Source organism: Perca fluviatilis, chromosome 20 (assembly GCF_010015445.1).
Source record: "Perca fluviatilis chromosome 20, GENO_Pfluv_1.0, whole genome shotgun sequence".
NCBI lineage: Eukaryota > Metazoa > Chordata > Actinopteri > Perciformes > Percidae > Perca > Perca fluviatilis.
Genome location: NC_053131.1, coordinates 2,919,556 through 2,937,071, shown reverse-complemented (window position 1 = coordinate 2,937,071; position 17,516 = coordinate 2,919,556). Strand labels below are relative to the sequence as shown.

At 41.7% G+C, this 17,516-nt stretch overlaps 1 protein-coding gene across 1 annotated transcript in view; it reads left to right on the top strand.

The window, feature by feature from the left end:
• kcnh5b (potassium voltage-gated channel, subfamily H (eag-related), member 5b) overlaps nt 1-17,516 on the top strand; it is a 265,385-nt gene that overhangs the window by 27,840 nt on the left and 220,029 nt on the right. Inside the window, exon 4 of the mRNA XM_039786509.1 lies at nt 2,289-2,417. Within this exon, the coding sequence (XP_039642443.1) occupies nt 2,289-2,417 (129 nt within the window). The remainder of the gene's footprint in view (nt 1-2,288; nt 2,418-17,516) is intronic.

Genomic DNA, 17,516 nt, shown 5'->3' with positions numbered 1-17,516 from the left:
TTGAATGAGCCTATGGGGCACAGGCCCAAGGGCCCAAGCAGTCAGGCAAGGGCCCCCTGCACCAAAGCAAAACAACCACAAAGAAGAAGGCAAAAGAGTCATAAAGACACACAAACAGCTACAAAGTGACGCAAAAACGCTACAAAGGGACGAACACAAAGACACCAAGAGGGGTGGGGGGGGGGACCTTTTGCACGTCTGTGCCCAGGGGTTAGCTAGTTTTCCGTCTGCAGATGACTGAGCTACGTCTTTCTTGTCTCTGTGTCGATAGTATAAGTATTATTATTATTATTATTATTAGTTCATTTATGACTTCACAAACTCTATTCATGAATTATACACGTGTTAGTTTACATTTTTGTGCTTTGATGTTAAGATGTTGCCACTTTATTATTGTTCTTTATCATATTGTATTTAATTTTACTTCCTGTGCGAAGGACTTGAGCTCCTTGTTCTTTCATTATTCATACTCTGATACCCGGTTTGAGGATGGGTCATTTAAACCCCTGTTAATATTATGTTAAGGTATGCAGATAGATAGATAGATAGATAGATAGATAGATAGATAGATAGATAGATAGATAGATAGATAGATAGGTCAAATAAAACCTCTGTGGGAAAATGATGAATGGTTTAATAAAATCCTAATGAAAATGAAGTTAAAATGGCTGAAATATAACTGACAGGTCACTAAGGTAGGAGAATAGTCTGATAGGAGAGCAGCAGCACAGTGAGCGGTAGATCAGCAGCGTTGGTGAGGAGAGCAGTGCACAAAGTGTGCAGACAGAATTAGTCCCGAATGTTCCTGTCTCCCAAGAGGGATCACTTGCGAGTGCAAAATATGAAGCGGAGAAGGGAGGAACGGTAAAAATATGAAAAGATCAATTTTAAAATGGCTCAAATGTGCTGACAAATCAGGGGAACGGGCCCTTATGGAGGCTGGGTACAAAAGAGATGGATGATGACTACGAAGAACTTGGATCCACAGAAATTATGACATTAGTGCAACTTTGTTGAACTTCGCTCTCCTGAAAGTGTGTGAGGAGGCGATAAAGTCACGACAACTTCAACTCGTTATCAGTGTACAGAAAGAGCAGGGAGTTGCCTAAAAGTGACTGATGGCCATAACATTCTGTTTGAATTATGGGTCATTTAAACAGCGCGTAAGAAATAATCAACACCATGTACATCACCAGTGAGCAGAGTAGAGTTTTGGAATTCTGGATTCCTGACTCTGCTGTCATTGGACACTATTGTCCATTGATGCAATGCACAAAGGAAATGGAGAGTCTTTAGATTGCCTGATTATTTGAAACAGAGCAGATTGTGTTCAGATTGATCCAGGGAAGTGAGTGTTTTACCACCTGCTTGTTCCAAATTTATGTTTCATAAAAACTAATGAAATGAAAAAAAAAGTAGGTCTGTTTAACAAAATATGTCTTTGTAAACTGAGTTTTTTCACTGTTGGTCAGACAAAACAAGACATTTAAAGACACCATCTTGGGCTCTGGGGAATTGTGATGGCCAGTCTTCACCGTTTTCTCACACTATACGTAGACTAAACAAAGCTGTAACAGATGAATGTAAGTCTAATATTTCTCTCTGAAATGTAGCGGAGTAGAAGTAGAAAGTGGCATGAAAAGAAAAGACTCAGTATAGAACAAGTACCTCAACATTTGTAGTTAAAGCTATAGTGCGTAGTTTCTGTCTTGCTAGTAGCCAAGGAGGACACGGAGGATTACAAAAACATGATGGACTCTTCAGAAGAGGTCATTATCTTCACTCCAGTTTCTGCGTGGGAAAGTCACCGGACGCCCCAATCTCCTGAACATAGTCCTACTGAGAAATCCAGAGAGAGTTGTGTGGAGCTGATAGTCTTAAATAAAGGTACTTTATAAAAGGTACTTTATTGTCACAGACACACTTTTCACAATTCATTCTCTCAAACCCATCCCTCAAGGGAGCAGTGGGCAGCCAATCACAGCGCCCGGGGACCAACTCCAGATCTGAGCCAGTGCCTTGATCAAGGGCACTTAGCACTGTGAGGCCACAGTGCTAACCACTGGGCCACCATGCTGCATGCTTTGCTAATTAAAAAAGTGAATTAGCTTTGTAGCAACTCATTTGGCAACGGCTTGAATGTAACGGAAGTTCATTAATATCAAAAAGTTACGCGCTAAAGCTGTAAGTACGGTACTTGAGTAAATGTACTTACATTACACCACTGAAAACAACATATGCATGCCCTATTAGGTGGACACAGCTAAGATTTCCTAATGTCTCTGCAGGAAGTCCAGTGTGGTTCTACATGCAAGTGGCTCCCATCAGGAACGAGAACGACAAGGTGGTTCTGTTCCTCTGCACTTTTAAGGACATCACTCTCTTCAAGCAGCCTATCGAAGACGAAACCACTAAAGGTGAGTGTTTCGCTGCAGCAGGCACGTGCTTTTACTCCAATAAGCTTCTGCAAAAGCAATCTTTGTGCAAACAACCAACTCTCTGTGTTTTAGAAGATTATTTTTGGGGGATTTTATTATTAGATAATTCAAAAATAAAAAAAGAAGGGATAGAGCCGTGCTGGATGATGTGTCTTTGATAGATTTTGAAAAGATGATGTTCCCAGTACATGATGTGCAGCTGAGTGTACCGAGCCACCGGAGAAGATGATTTCCATGGTGTCTCTGTTTTATTAGAGAGCACATAGTACAGTGTGAGAGGAGAGAGGGAGCTGTACGGGGGGGGGATGACATCTGACTACATTTCTGAGTGGGAATCAAATGAGTACATGGCTGGATGCCTCAGCATGTAATGTAATGCCAGTTGGGACATAAAATAGTTTCTTCATCCTCCTCCTCCAACCTCTTGTTCTTCCTCTCGTCATCTATATGAATAAAAGTTATTATTATCATTATTATAATCCTATAGGCTCTGACGAAGTTTGAGAGAAAAAAAAAAAGCTTTTCAAAACGCTTAAGGATTACACAATACAGAATCAATAAATAAACAGCAATAAAGTAGAAAGCATGCCATCAGAAACACTAAAGTCAAAGAACAAGGTCAGATAATTAGAACATAAACATCAAATGAGAAAGCTTTATTAATTAAAATGATAAAATAATGATAAAACCTTTATAATACGTATTAAATTGTATAGTAATTTAAACTTAAAGTAGTAGTGCTGTATTGTGTCAACCTCATGTTAAAGAGCGCATTGTTGAAAAAAAAAATAGACCCTTTAATAACCATCACTAATAAATGGTAATGTGACAGTTAGTTGCCATCTGCCAGGGGGGGCTTGTTTGTGCGATAGACTACAGACTCTGTACTACATTTAACAATTGTTTATTAAACACTAAATATTAAATTTAAATAATATATAATTAATAAATTATATCTATCTATACCTATATCTATGTGGGTATCTGCCACATGGCGAGAAAATGCTGTCTGCATGTCGGCGCTTCACAGGGGGCGGGATGACACATGCACGTACACAAACACTGGCACACACACACCAGACGCCAGCCGCCATGTCACTTCTGTTTACTGAGAGCTAGCGTCTACCTCAGGCTAATTCATTAGCTAGTAAGTGGCGATTTTTGGCAGCCAGCCTTCCAAAAGATAGAACAATGAAATGTTAACCGATCATAATCCATTGACCGACAAGCAGGTAACGGAGTCTCAGTTCACCGTCCAGGAGGCTCTGACATACTTTCGGCACTCCGTGCCCGCGGCCAGCTGTAGGCTTGTACCGGTTAATGCTCTGTGCGTTGTCGGACACACGCAGCCACTTTCCTGAAACCACTTGTGAGACAAGTCCACAGCAGCCCGTGGCGTTTCTGTCCGAGCCTGTGTCCACCGCCTCCATCTGCAGGTTGTCAGCCGTGTGGTTTGGAATGAAAGGGAAAAACAGGACAGAGTAACATGTTTTTGATGACGTAGTTAAGGCGGCAGGCGCGTGTTGCTTACCGGGGATTTCCACTGGATGCGTAACAGCTGCGGACCGGCTCCGCTGCGTGTCTGCTGCGTGCTCCGCCGTCCGTCAATACCCACCGGGTCCGGATTTGTTGCGGAACGGCTGCGGCCGTGACTGACAGCTGTAGTCACGAGGACCCACAAGTTCTCGCGAATTCACATAGAATAGAACCACAAAACCAACAACAGTTAGTTTCCATCCAGAGGAGTAGAGGGGAAACAGCTCTGAGCTGTGTTTTCAAGGTGTAGTGCAGGGAAACATGATCCGCCGTGAGCACGGTGTATTTTATTTTGTTTCTGTGCTCGACTTCCTGTCCCGCACTTTCTGCCGTGTGCTGAATTGCTGCGGAGCTCTCCGTCGTCCGTCAAAAATAGAAGCTCTGCGTATCTGCTCCGGAGGGCTGCGGACTGACGGGACTGGGACGGAGTCTGGACGCAGACGTTCTGCAGTCTGTGGAAATACACACACTGACTTTAATGGAAACCTAATGACTCCGCAGACGTTGCGCAGACGTTCCGCAGACGTTCCGCAGATGTTCCGCATCCAGTGGAAATTGCCGGTTAGGCGGCTGCCGTAGCTGCAGAGTGCTGCGGGAAACCCTGCACATAATGTTTATTGACGGTTTATAAACAATTTGTTAATCATTAACAGGATCTTAATATAATATATAAATGTCATGATGTGAGTAACAATAAACAGATAAAATGACATAAATTATAGCATGACTAAGAATTGGTAAACATTAATTATAATTTTGTTGTTAGTTAACAGTAAATGATTTCTAACTTATTTCTAATAACTATTAATTTACCATTTATTAGGGATGGTTATTAAAACATGTTACAGACCTTCCTCTTATCTCCTTTTCTTTTTCTGTCTTCTCCTCCCCCTCTTTCAGCTGTACTTGCTAACACGCTAAACTAAAATGGTCGACATCCTAACCATTATCCCAACATTATACCTACTTACTCCAGTACTGTACTTCAGTCCAAATGTTGAGGTACTTGTACTTTACTTGAGTCTTTTCTCTTCATGCCACTTTCTACTTCTACTCCGCTACATTTCAGAGAGAAATATTGGACTTTTTACTCCACTACATTCATCTGTTACAGCTTTAGTTACTAGTTACTTTAGTTACTCCACTACATTCATCTGTTACAGCTTTAGTTACTAGTTACTATAGTTACTCCACTACATTCATCTGTTACAGCTTTAGTTACTAGTTACTTTAGTTACTCCACTACATTCACCTGTTCCAGCTTTAGTTACTGGTTACTTTAGTTACTCCGCTACATTCATCTGTTACAGCTTTAGTTACTGGTTACTTTAGTTACTCCGCTACATTCATCTGTTCCAGCTTTAGTTACTAGTTACTTTAGTTACTCCGCTACATTCATCTGTTCCAGCTTTAGTTACTAGTTACTTTAGTTACTCCGCTACATTCATCTGTTCCAGCTTTAGTTACTAGTTACTTTAGTTACTCCGCTACATTCATCTGTTACAGCTTTAGTTACTGGTTACTTTAGTTACTCCACTACATTCATCTGTTCCAGCTTTAGTTACTAGTTACTTTAGTTACTCCGCTACATTCATCTGTTCCAGCTTTAGTTACTAGTTACTTTAGTTACTCCGCTACATTCATCCGTTACAGCTTTAGTTACTAGTTACTTTAGTTACTCCGCAGCATTCATCCGTTACAGCTTTAGTTACTGGTTACTTTAGTTACTCCACTACATTCATCTGTTACAGCTTTAGTTACTAGTTACTTTAGTTACTCCAACATTATTTTACAGCTTTTTTTAATTTTTTTTTTATTAATAAAATAAATAAATCTTTAAAAAATTTTTTTAAAAATTTATTTAATTAAAAACAAAATTTTATTTTAATTTTTTATTTATTTTTTTTTTAACTAAAAAAAATATTATTTTTATTTTTTTTTTTATAATTTGTTACTCCGCTACATTCATCTGTTACAGCTTTGGTTACTAGTTACTTTAGTTACTCCACTACATTCATCTGTTACAGCTTTAGTTACTAGTTACTTTAGTTACTCCGCTACATTCATCCGTTCCAGCTTTAGTTACTAGTTACTTAGTTACTCCACTAAATTCATCTGTTCCAGTTTTAGTTACTAGTTACTTTACACATTCAGATTTCTGCACACAGAACACATGGAGTTTATAAAATCTGATGTTTGATTCTAAAGTAAACTAGCCGACTATATAACGGCTACAAGTCACGCTGAGATGATGAGACCATTAAAGACACAACTGGTTGGATCCTTTACTCTTTCTACAATGGGAGAATTTTCTTCTGATAATTCTTAAATAATTTTACTTAAGTAACATTTTCAATGCAGGACTCTACTTCTAACGGTGTACTTTTACAGTATGGTATTAGTACTTTTACTTAAGTAAAGTATATGAATACTTCTTCCACCACAGATACCTATCTACATCAAGATATTGTTATTGTGAGCGTGTTAGCATGCTGCTGTTAGCATGCTAACTGTTATATATTAGGGGTGGAGCCGAACCCGAATACGGTATTCGGAAAGGCACAAATAATGTGGTTTTTACGAATACTTATTTCGAACAAATACTTTAAAAAATATTTGTATTCGGGAACAAGAAAAACTTTATATCAAAAAGCTGCGTTTCCTCATCCGCAGTGCATGCCCGAATGAGTGAGTGAGTGAGTGACGTTCAGGAGTCGGGGAAAAGAGTAAAAGAGGTGACTGACACAGGCTGCTCCACACAGCAACAGAGAGGGCTCGGCGGAGCGAAACAACCCTTAACTGCATCACTATTTTTATTGAATAGATTTGTTTGTACATTAACTGGGTTCCGGAGGCAGTTTATAACTTTCGGGAAGCGGAGTTTGATCGGGAGATTATTCCGTTACGCTGCGTTATTGACGTCTGCAGTCGGGTGCTCTTATGTTCGCTCTGTTTACGTAGCTCTGTTAGCTCGGTCATTTAGACAATAGGCTGTTGACAGAGTAACATTAACGTTCGGTTAAAAAGGTTTAAAAAAATGCTTGTGTAGTTGTGTCGAATTGTATGCACTTGTGGGAGTTATATGGTACGTTTTTGTTACTCGGTCTTTTGCAGACAGCAAAATGTAGGCTATAGGCTAGGCTAGTTAACCTTAGCATAGCTTCCGTCACTCTTAGCTGAAACTCCCCACATGGATTTGGGCAACCACATAGAAAAGAGTGTGGCTGCTGCTGAGCCATCTCTTGGTCCTCCACCAGCCAAAAAAACTTGCTCAAGTTCTGTGTGGAAGCATTTTACCGTCAGTGCTGCAGATAAAACCAAAGTGATGAGTCAAATCAGCAGAGGCAGAGATATCAAACATCTGTCAACATCTGCTATGCATAATCACATGCACTTAAAGCATCCTCTCCTGGTACTGTCTGCCAAACCCCCCACAAGCACAAATCCCCCCACCAGCACCAAATCATCATCACAGCCATGTTCTGCCCCTGCAAGTCAGTTTCAATCACCTATATTAGCTGCATTTAATGCAAAACAGGCTTATCCACCCAACCACCCCACTGCAAAGCAAATAACAAACACAGTGGGAGAAATGATTTGCCTTGACCTGATGATGCCCTACTCAGTAGTGGAGAATAAAGGTTTTCGCAAGCTTCTCAATGTGGTTGCACCTCGATACCAACTACCATCTCGTTGGCATTTCTCTCGCACAGTTATACCACAACTTTACCAAGATGCAAAAACAAAAGTAAAAGAAGCTCTCTCAAAAATTGAAGGGAAATTTGTGCACTGCACGTCTGACATCTGGACGAGCAAATTTTCCACCAATGCATATCTTTCTCTCACTGGCCACTGGATAGAATGCAAACAGAGTCCACAAGGAATAGATGAACATAAACGTGTGACAGCACTTCTCAAGATGGAGGTTCTTAATGAAGATCACACAGCAAGCAACATTTTACATCACCTCCAGGCCATTGTGAAACAATGGCAAGATGATGTTGGAGCGAAGTTTTCTGTTGAGTATTTTGTCACAGATAATGCCACTAACATGGTTAAGGCAATAGCTGATGGCAACTATGTGCACATTAGGTGTATGGCTCACAACTTACACCTAGTGGTAACAGCTGCTCTAAAGGAGTGCCGGGGAGTGACCAATGTGATATTGATTGCTCGCAGGATCACTGGGTTTGTACACAGATCAAACAAAGCTGTGAACAAACTTCACAAAATCCAGGAAGAACTTGGCCTTCCCAAGAACACTTTGGTGCATGATGTGTCAACCAGGTGGAATTCCTCCTTCCACATGCTCCAGCGGCTGTTGGAGCAGAGACGATCACTGACTACCATGAGTGCAGAGATGGATCTGGGAGGTGTAATGTCACACCATCAATGGGAACTAGTGCAGGCCATTGTGAAAATACTACAACCATTTGAGGAGGCAACACGCACTGTGTGTGAGGATGTGGCTTCTCTGTCTTCTGTTATCCCTTGTGTGCAGGCTCTCAAGACTGCATTAACAAACTTAAATGTGGATGTGGATGTACAGGCTCTTCCAGAGGCACTTAAAATGGTGACTACATTGCAGTCTCAGTTGGCTCAGCGCTTCCAGGCTGTCTTTGATGACTCCTCGGGTCATTACTTTAAAGCCACCCTACTGGATCCCCGATTTAAGAGCTTGCCCATGTCACTACTTAGTACATCAGAGTTTGACAGGCTCAAGGCAGATGTGGCTGCAGAGGTGGATGCAGAACTCCAAGCGGATGATGTTTCTGGGGTACCTGAAGCTGCCAGTTCATCCTCAGTCGAGAGTGAGACCAGTGGGAAAAAGCCCTCTTTTGGGGGCAATGCACAATCTTGCTAAACCAAAAGCCAAAGCAAATGTGCCTCATCTGGTGCTATGACCTCCCTCAAGATAGTTGAGAGCTAACGTAGGCAGGGACGCACTGAATCACTGACCTCAGATCCTGCAGTGACCTTCTGGTCAAAATGATTGTGCAGCCCTCACCATGAGCAATGAAATATCAGCTGCCCCCCAGTAACAAGTACTCCCCCTGCCCCACGTCGCCTACGAGGAGGATCTTTAGCACAGCAGGAGATATTGTGTCCCCACATCGCTCCAGACTGCTCCCCTCACATGTGGAGGAGCTTGTGTTCACAAAATACAACATGGAGAAATTTAACTGAGAATATGTTGGCAGAAGATATCTTCTTCCAAGTGAAATATGGTTAAGTTATGGTTAACATAAAACATAAAAAAATAAAAAACATAAAAAAATGAAAAAAAGATAAAAAAAAATGAAAAAACGAAAAAACATAAAACAAACAAAAATTAAAAAACATAAAACAAAACAAAAAAAACATTTGTGTCTGTTTTTTGGCAGACAGTTGACAATAGCAGGGCTGTATCTTTTAGTTTATAAGAGTATTATATAGAATACAACTTTTGTTCTGCCAGATCTCCCAATCAGGGGTTGATAAAGTTTAGTTCTTGGAATTCTGTGCATTAGAAAGAAGTTTTTCAGAAGAAGAACAGTTCTTTGAAGTGTTATTTGTTTTTATTCTGTCTGTTCAGTGTCCAACAAGGACGGGTGGTGGTGGGGTTCATAATGTTCACAAAGGTATTTTATTAGTTGTTGGTTTAACCATGGATGAGGTAAAGGCTGTTATGTTATTTTCTTTTCAATGACGTTCCTTGTTACATGTTCATTGCTGGATTTATGGAAAAAACATCAACCAATATTGCATATCCATAATTATTATAATGGATATAATTAAAGAATACTTACACTTTAACGTAAATTAGAAGTGTAACGCAAAAAAACTGGATTTTTACGCCTATTTTGAATTTTACTCGAATACAAATACAGATACAAATACCAGCTGCTTTGCACACCCCTAATAAATATACTCACCTAAAGGATTATTAGGAACACCATACTAATACTGTTTTTGATCCTATCCTATCAATATGGGCCAACATTTCTAGAGAATGCTTCCAGCACCTTGTTGAATCAATGACACAAAGAATGAAGGCAGTTCTGAAGTTGAAAGGGATCCCCCACACCATTACACCCCCACCACCACCACCAGCCTGCCCAGTGGTAACAAGGCATGACGGATCCATGTTCTCATTCTGTTTACGCCAAATTCTGACTCTACCATCTGAATGTCTCAACAGAAATCGAGACAAACACATTTTTACCGTCTTCAACTGTCCAATTTTGGTGCGCTTGTGCAAATTGTAGCCTCATTTGTAAACCCTAGAAATGGTAAGAATGGTTGTGGGTGAGAATCCCAGTAACTGAGCAGATTGGGAAATACTCAGACCAGCCCGTCTGGCACCAACAACCATGCCACGCTCAAAGTAGGGCTGCTCGATTATGGAAAAAATAATAATCATGGTTATTTTTGTCAATATTGAAATCACGATTATTTAACACGATTACTCATTAACATTTGGATATAATGGATAGTGTCCAGGGTATAATCTGTTAGTGTCCTTTATCTCACAGAAAGAGTCTTTGGATCAGAATAAAAACTGTTTTACTACTGTTACAGATATCACACAACGTTACACAGCTAATGACCAGCTCCACAGACATAACACAATGAGCATCTCACATCACATGTTCACTCACTATGACCACTACTACTGGCATTACATTGTGCCAAAATATCAACAATAATGTCGCCGTCAGTGGGATTATTTGCTAGCTAACCTTAGGAAAAATCCAGCACATAGACGGTACCTTAGAGTAACATTATGTGAAACAGGTGATTTAACGTCCCTGCTCATTTACATACAGGTTAACAACAAAACTAAATGCTGAGGGAACATTACTCTGTTTTTTCATGTTGGTTTTTAGCAGTATGTCTATGCACCCCCACTAAGCTGGAAAAAGTTTTAAACAGTAAGTGAATACAGCGTGTCGGGAGAATACAACGTCTACTACAGCCTTTTATATATGTCAATGACTACAGCGAGGGGGCAAAGGTAGAGGGACCAGGGTTAGCTAACGTTAGCTGTTCCCAGACAACTGAGTTGTTTGCCAAACGCTGCTGCTATCTTTACTCGCGCTGAGTTTTTAAATTCCAGCGGATGATATGCACACGACTGGCCTCCCTGACTGGCTTCGGGAGGGGCCGATGTGTGCGTGCGGATGTGCGCATGCGCGTGTCATTCAGAACACAAGACAAAATAAGTGTGTTCTTGCGAAACAGAACATGGCAAAATAATCGTTTTTTCTCGATTATACTATTTTGGTGATCGTTGGGAGCCGAAATCGAAATTCAATTAATTGCACAGCCCTAGCTCAAAGTTGCTTAGATCACCTTTCTTTCCCATTCTGACATTCAGTTTGGAGTTCAGGAGATTGTCTAGACCTGGACGACACCCCTAAATGCATTGAAGCAGCTGCCGTGTGATTGGTTGATTAGATAATTTCGTTAACGTGAAATTGAACAGGTGTTCCTAATAATCCTTTAGGTGAGTGTGTGTATGTATGTATATATATATATATATATATATATATATATATATATATATATATATATATATATATATATATGTGTGTGTGTGTATATGTGTGTGTGTGTATATATATATATATATCTCTCTCAAATGACGCAATAAATGCATTGCGAAATGCTGTGACATATCACTAAAGCCACTCAGATATTTTTTGTGTTAGTTGGAAGAAAATATCAGCAGAAAACTGCACTTTAAAATGTAACTGTCATTCTTTTTTAGTGTTTTTTTTCTGGTTAGTAATCTTTTTTTTTATTTGTCACTGTCCTTCTCCTTCATTCTTTTCTTCTGTTAATCGTCCTCCTCTCCCTCCTTCTTCCTAAACCTCTCTTCCTCTTCCTCCACCTCATTGTACTCCATTCACCTTTTCCTCACCCTCTTCCTTCTTCCTTCTTCCCCTTCAGTCCTTTCTCTCCCACTCAAAAGTCTCGGAATTTTTATTTGCTCGGTTCAAATCTTTTCTTCCTCCCTCTTAATTTCATCCCGAGCTGCGGCTGGATGAAAAAAGAGCGAGTCGAGTCTTGTCTCCCTGCAATGCGGGAACGTGTCGGGCTGTCGGGTTGAGTTGGAGGAGGTTGGGATGCTGTCAGGGATCACGGGAGATGTGGGTGACGGTGTCCTCCTCCTGTGCCCTGACTGATGCACAGTGTCAGCTTCCTGCCCGGGGAGTTGCTCTCGGCGCCGCTGAGCGGGTGTGGTTGCCCTTTGACAGGCATCCCTCACCCTTCACCCTTCCCCCCCCTTTTTAATGTACACACACACACACACACACACACACACACACACACACACACAGACACGTGTAAACACGTGTGCACACATGCGGTGACTTCCTCCCCCCTGCTGCAGAGACCTGCTCAGAGTGGTCGTGTGATTTGTTTATTCATTATGTGTGCTCGGCGACACATGAATAACATGAATAACATGGGCTGAACATGCAATTAGAACTTGAGTGGAACTCATATTGTCACATCAGTGCGTCGCCGTCTTTGCCAGTTAGCTGCTGCTTCGGCTGATGATGTGACAAACTTCAGATTCAGTTTTCTAATCATCAGTGTTTGGAACAAAAAACCACCAGAGGTCAGCCAGTTGAGAGCCCCCGTTCAGTCAGACTAACTAAAGTACAAAAGCTGCTCGATGAAATGAGAATGTCTCGCAGATTCACCCACATGAAGGATCACACGCCTTCTTTTTTGGAACAAAGCAGTTTGTGGTCAAATATTGGTGAGGGCAGTTTCAGTTCCCAGTGTGGCTTCGGATTAATTTCTTGTGAGAGTCTCAAACATTTTTAAACAAAATAATGTTAAAAATGAAAGGCTTCAGCACTAATAAATGTGGGTTATTATATAGCCAGTAACGGAGGGACCTCTTAAAACAAAATCACGTTGGTAACAAAGCTGCCCTTTGCCGTTGGAGGTTTGACTGACATGCTGCCAGCCAGACTGAAGCCACTGCAGCGTATTTCAGTACAGTACCCTCGTTAGAGGCCACCGAGAGGATGCAGCGTTGGCCTGCTGTGTCACAGAGCGGCGAGCTGCTGCAGTTTAACCCGCCTGCTGATTAGAGGGATGGGAGAGGCCGATGGTGAGGAAAGGGAGATTCGCTGCTGCAAGCGTTGCCAGTTGAGTCGGCTCGTGCTGCTGACCGAAACTTTGCTCTCCGCTTCATCTCTGGCTGCTCCTGCGGCTCGGCACGCCACAACACGTCAGCATCAGCTGAGCAGGAGAGGGATCTGCTAAAGATGTCCATCCTCAGCTTAAAAATAGCCAAGTCGATTTTAAATGTATTATCTGCACCCTGTGACCCTGCGTGTTCGTGCCCCTGTTTTACCTAAAATGACCCCATCAATTTACTATTCTTAATGTGCACTGTATTCAGTGTTGTAAGACATTTGGCCGTCATCTTTCCCCAGTTCCCAGATTTAACAGGTGCCCAGGTGTGAACATTTTAGGTTGAATATTTGCTGCGTGCATGGCCCCTGGTTGTGGTTATTGCATGCATGGCCTCTGGCAGCAGAGCAGGCACAGTAACTAAAGTCAGCATTGTGAGTGTAGAAAAGCAGAAAGAAAAGAAATGGGGGCAGAGCTAATCATGTGGCAGAAGCAGAACTGTTGTGTTGCTGTATTTCTTTTCTTGCAGAGCAGCAGTGTTCACTGTTTGCTCTGTCAGCACCTGTAAAACCTCCACAGGCAGTTCCGAATGATCCGAATCTGAGTACTGAGGCGAGAACACCGGCGCCTCACGCATCCATCTGAAACATTCTAGCTGATGATATCTATGATTTCTCTTGGTACAGTTGTAGTTGGGCATAATAATGACCTTAAAATGACTGAAAGGTGGACACTATTTACACTATGGAAGTATTGAACCTGGCTTTTTAGAACATTGTATTCAAGAAGGTGACTGTATCTTTCTAAAAATGTCATTTGAGAATCTCAAAGGAAACTGGTTTAGATTGACACCAAATGAAAATGATATTGCTATTTATTGGACTTCGCAATTACTTTTTATTTATAGTATCAATTCATAACAAGAGTTATCTCAAGACACTTTACAGATAGAGTAGGTCTAGACCACACATAATTTACAAAGACCCAACAATTCCAGTAATTCCCCCAAGAACAAGCATTTAGTGCGACAGTGGTAAGGAAAACTCCCTTTTAGGGAGAAACATGGGACAGACCCAGGATCTTGGTCGGCGGTTTCTGACGGTGCTGGTTGGGGGGTGTGATGAACAGTGGCAAAAAATAGTCACAATAAAGATAATGGAACAGTGACTAGAAATAGTAGTTGTAGTAGTTCATGGCATAGCAGGGCACTGCAGGGTGTTACAGGACGTAGCAGGAAACCGCAGGGTGTAGCAGGGCACTGCAGGGCGTAGTAGGACATAGCAGGGTATAGCAGGGCGTCACAGGACGTAGCAGAGCACTGCAGGGCGTAGCATGGCATAGTAGGACACAGCAGGACGTAGCAGGGCACTGCAGAGCGTAGCAGGTGTAACAGGGCATAGCAGGGCGCGCAGCAGGACCACGTTCAGCATTTGTATAAATGTTATACTGCTCCTGTTTGCGCTCTGCTTGAAAATCACATGTCAAACAGGCACCTGGCTTGCTGGATCAGACTGCTTTGGGCTAAAGCATCTTTGGCTACCTGTTTCGGAACAGTCCCATCAAAAAGCGGCATTAGACAGCAAAGTTGCCATTATTTGGTGAATTAGTTTTTATTTTCCTTGGTCCAAACCACAAAAAAGATCCATTGTTGCACCTTTAGTTCCAGTCCATTTAGGCAGGATTTTAGAAATACTGAGGTCCGAGTTCCCCCAGTACATCCCATCCACCCAAGAAGGTTTTGAATATCCACCAACCAGAGTATTTTCTTTTTCAATCTCAACATTTCACATTTTGTTCATTTATTGATATGTTGAATTATATTGTTGTTGATACTGTGGTTTCTTTGGCATACAAAGAGTCAAATTTATTTTGTCAAAGATATTCAGTCTAAAAAAATCCCTATCTGCCTACTCGTCTGGCTCAATGGATGTACATTGCTGGAAAGCCTCTTGCTATCTCTGCTCTGTGATTGGTTTAAAGAAATGCAAACAAGCCAGAGCGTTTTTTTTTCTACCCCAGAATAGCTAGGCGGTGTAGCCAACCCTTAATCTATCACTGACACGGCGCTGTGGAGATAGGTCTGGCACCCAACTAATAATAATAATAATAATAATGATGATGATGATGATGATGATGATGATGTGTGTGTTATGGGTGTAATTGCAGAATGTAAACTCCTCATGTCATTAAACCACCAAATTCCCAGAAATGTTACCTGAACTCTCCTACTCCCCCTTTCCTTAAACATCCAAGCCTGATTTGTAAGAACACCCTGAATAGCACAAAGGGTACCAACACTACTAAATATAAAAGAAAGGTGTAAGTATGAACAATTAATCAGTGCATGTGTGCTGATCAAGCGTCCTATATGTGTCTGTCTGTCTGTCTGTCTGTCTGTAGAAGGACAAACCACTCTGTAAATTCAGTGCTAGTCGTTCCTCGGTGTGGAACCACTGGTCAAAATCTCATTTTAGAATTCACTTTAGAGGTGCATGCACCACTTCTCATCCCCTGTTATTTTTAGCCCAGGTCTTTTACGTTTTTTTTTTTATTTCCACTTCCATTGTGCTCCAGTCCGATAAATCAAGCCGTTTTGCATTCTTGTGAGGAACCGTAGCAGCATCCTTACTAACCGTGAAAAGAAAAACCTCTTATTTACGTGTCCTGTAGTTTCCCCCTGTGCTCTATATGCCTGTAAGCTGTCCGTATGCATTTACAAGACAAATTCCTCCATTCTACTTCATGATGAAAGTGGTTGTGGGTTTGCTTTCCGAGCCAATGGTTTATTATTTTTGAACACGTAAGGGCATGGCACTTCATAATGCATGCACGCAAACAGTGAATTATGCAACCTCTGCTACTGTATAGGCAGTATAGAAAAAGCATTCAAGACCTTTGCCTAAATAAATGGAGTAATACCATAATGGAAAAGTATGGCATTACAAGCAAAGGTCCTGCAGTCAAATATCTGCTTCAGTAAAAATTAACAAGCATTTGCAGTTGAACTGGTTATTTTTTTCTTCGATTTAGCGCCCCTCCAGCTTTAAAGTGTAATTCACCTGTACACGTTGTCGTAAATATGGACAGCTTTAGACATGCATTTGTTATGATTACATAACTTATGATAAAAAACTAGTCCATCATTTTGCTAACACCGGGAACACACCGCAGGAGTAAGCGTAGCGCAGCGATTTTTATTTCGGTGCCTATGTTTCAGCGTCTCCTCTATTTTTTTTTTTACGCGATACGCGAGCATATGTGTCAAGCCAGTCAGGTAATCCCATACAGGAAGACCACAGTGCAGCCAGATATTTAACCAAAATAAAACATTTCAAAATAAAAGAGCCAGGTTTACGGTGATTTTGGCTGTCTGGACTTCTCACAGCGAGACACGCAATCAGACATGGAGAGAGAGAGACGGACGGACAGAGAGAGAGACACACACACACACACACACACACACACACAGCCACATATAGGCTACAATTACCACAGTTTTCCCTACTCATCCTGTCACGTTTCGGTGAACTATTTTTGTAAAATACGAGATCGTATTCTCAGCAAGACACCATGACACGCGTTCATCCAATCAGCTGCTGGTCAGGGGCGTGGAGCATCAACCATGGCTGTATGACATCGCAACACCACTCTTCAGTCGTGTCGGACGAAATGGATCTGTACCGTAACACAGCAAACATCAAGCAAGTGCAACAACACAAGACATAGCAAGAAGCTAATCTTACTCACTAGTCCAACACCAAGACGGCCAGCTCGCCGCCTGTCTGCAGCCTGTTATTTCACAAAGCTCTCACCAAGGACTAAAAGCCGGTCTGAGATTTACTCTTGTCCGACAGCCTCTTGCATCAATCACTCTTTCCTTTTTGCTTCTGAGCTTCCTCTGTCAACTTGACAAATGACTGTTGCTTTAGCAAGAACCACAGCTTTCTGTTCATCAGGAAACTCCGGGAATCACCGAGAGTGGAGGCAGAGCAGCCGGAGCAAAACAGAACATTTTCTCCGTGAAATATGATCCAGTTTCACCAAAATCAGGCGCAGTGCCGTAAAGCGTTGCACACTTCTCCTGGGAGATCGTACCCGCACACCAAGTCAATACAAAATATAATTAAAGCTGCAAGCAGCGATGAACGGGCCCTGGCCCCTCCCAGCACATCGGGGGGGGTACTGGCGGATGCCGCTCCTTGCGGCCGTGCATTTGCGTGACACTCAGACACTGCAAATCGTAACCAATGAAAAGGGAACTCTCTGCAGAGTTCAGTGATGCCTCACGCAATAGTTTACAAGAAATGGGTCATTAGTTATTAAAGGGGGCGTGGTCTGTGTAGATGGGCGTGGCTAGAGTATATATCGCATGTAGACCACACATTCTAAGTTTCATGTAAT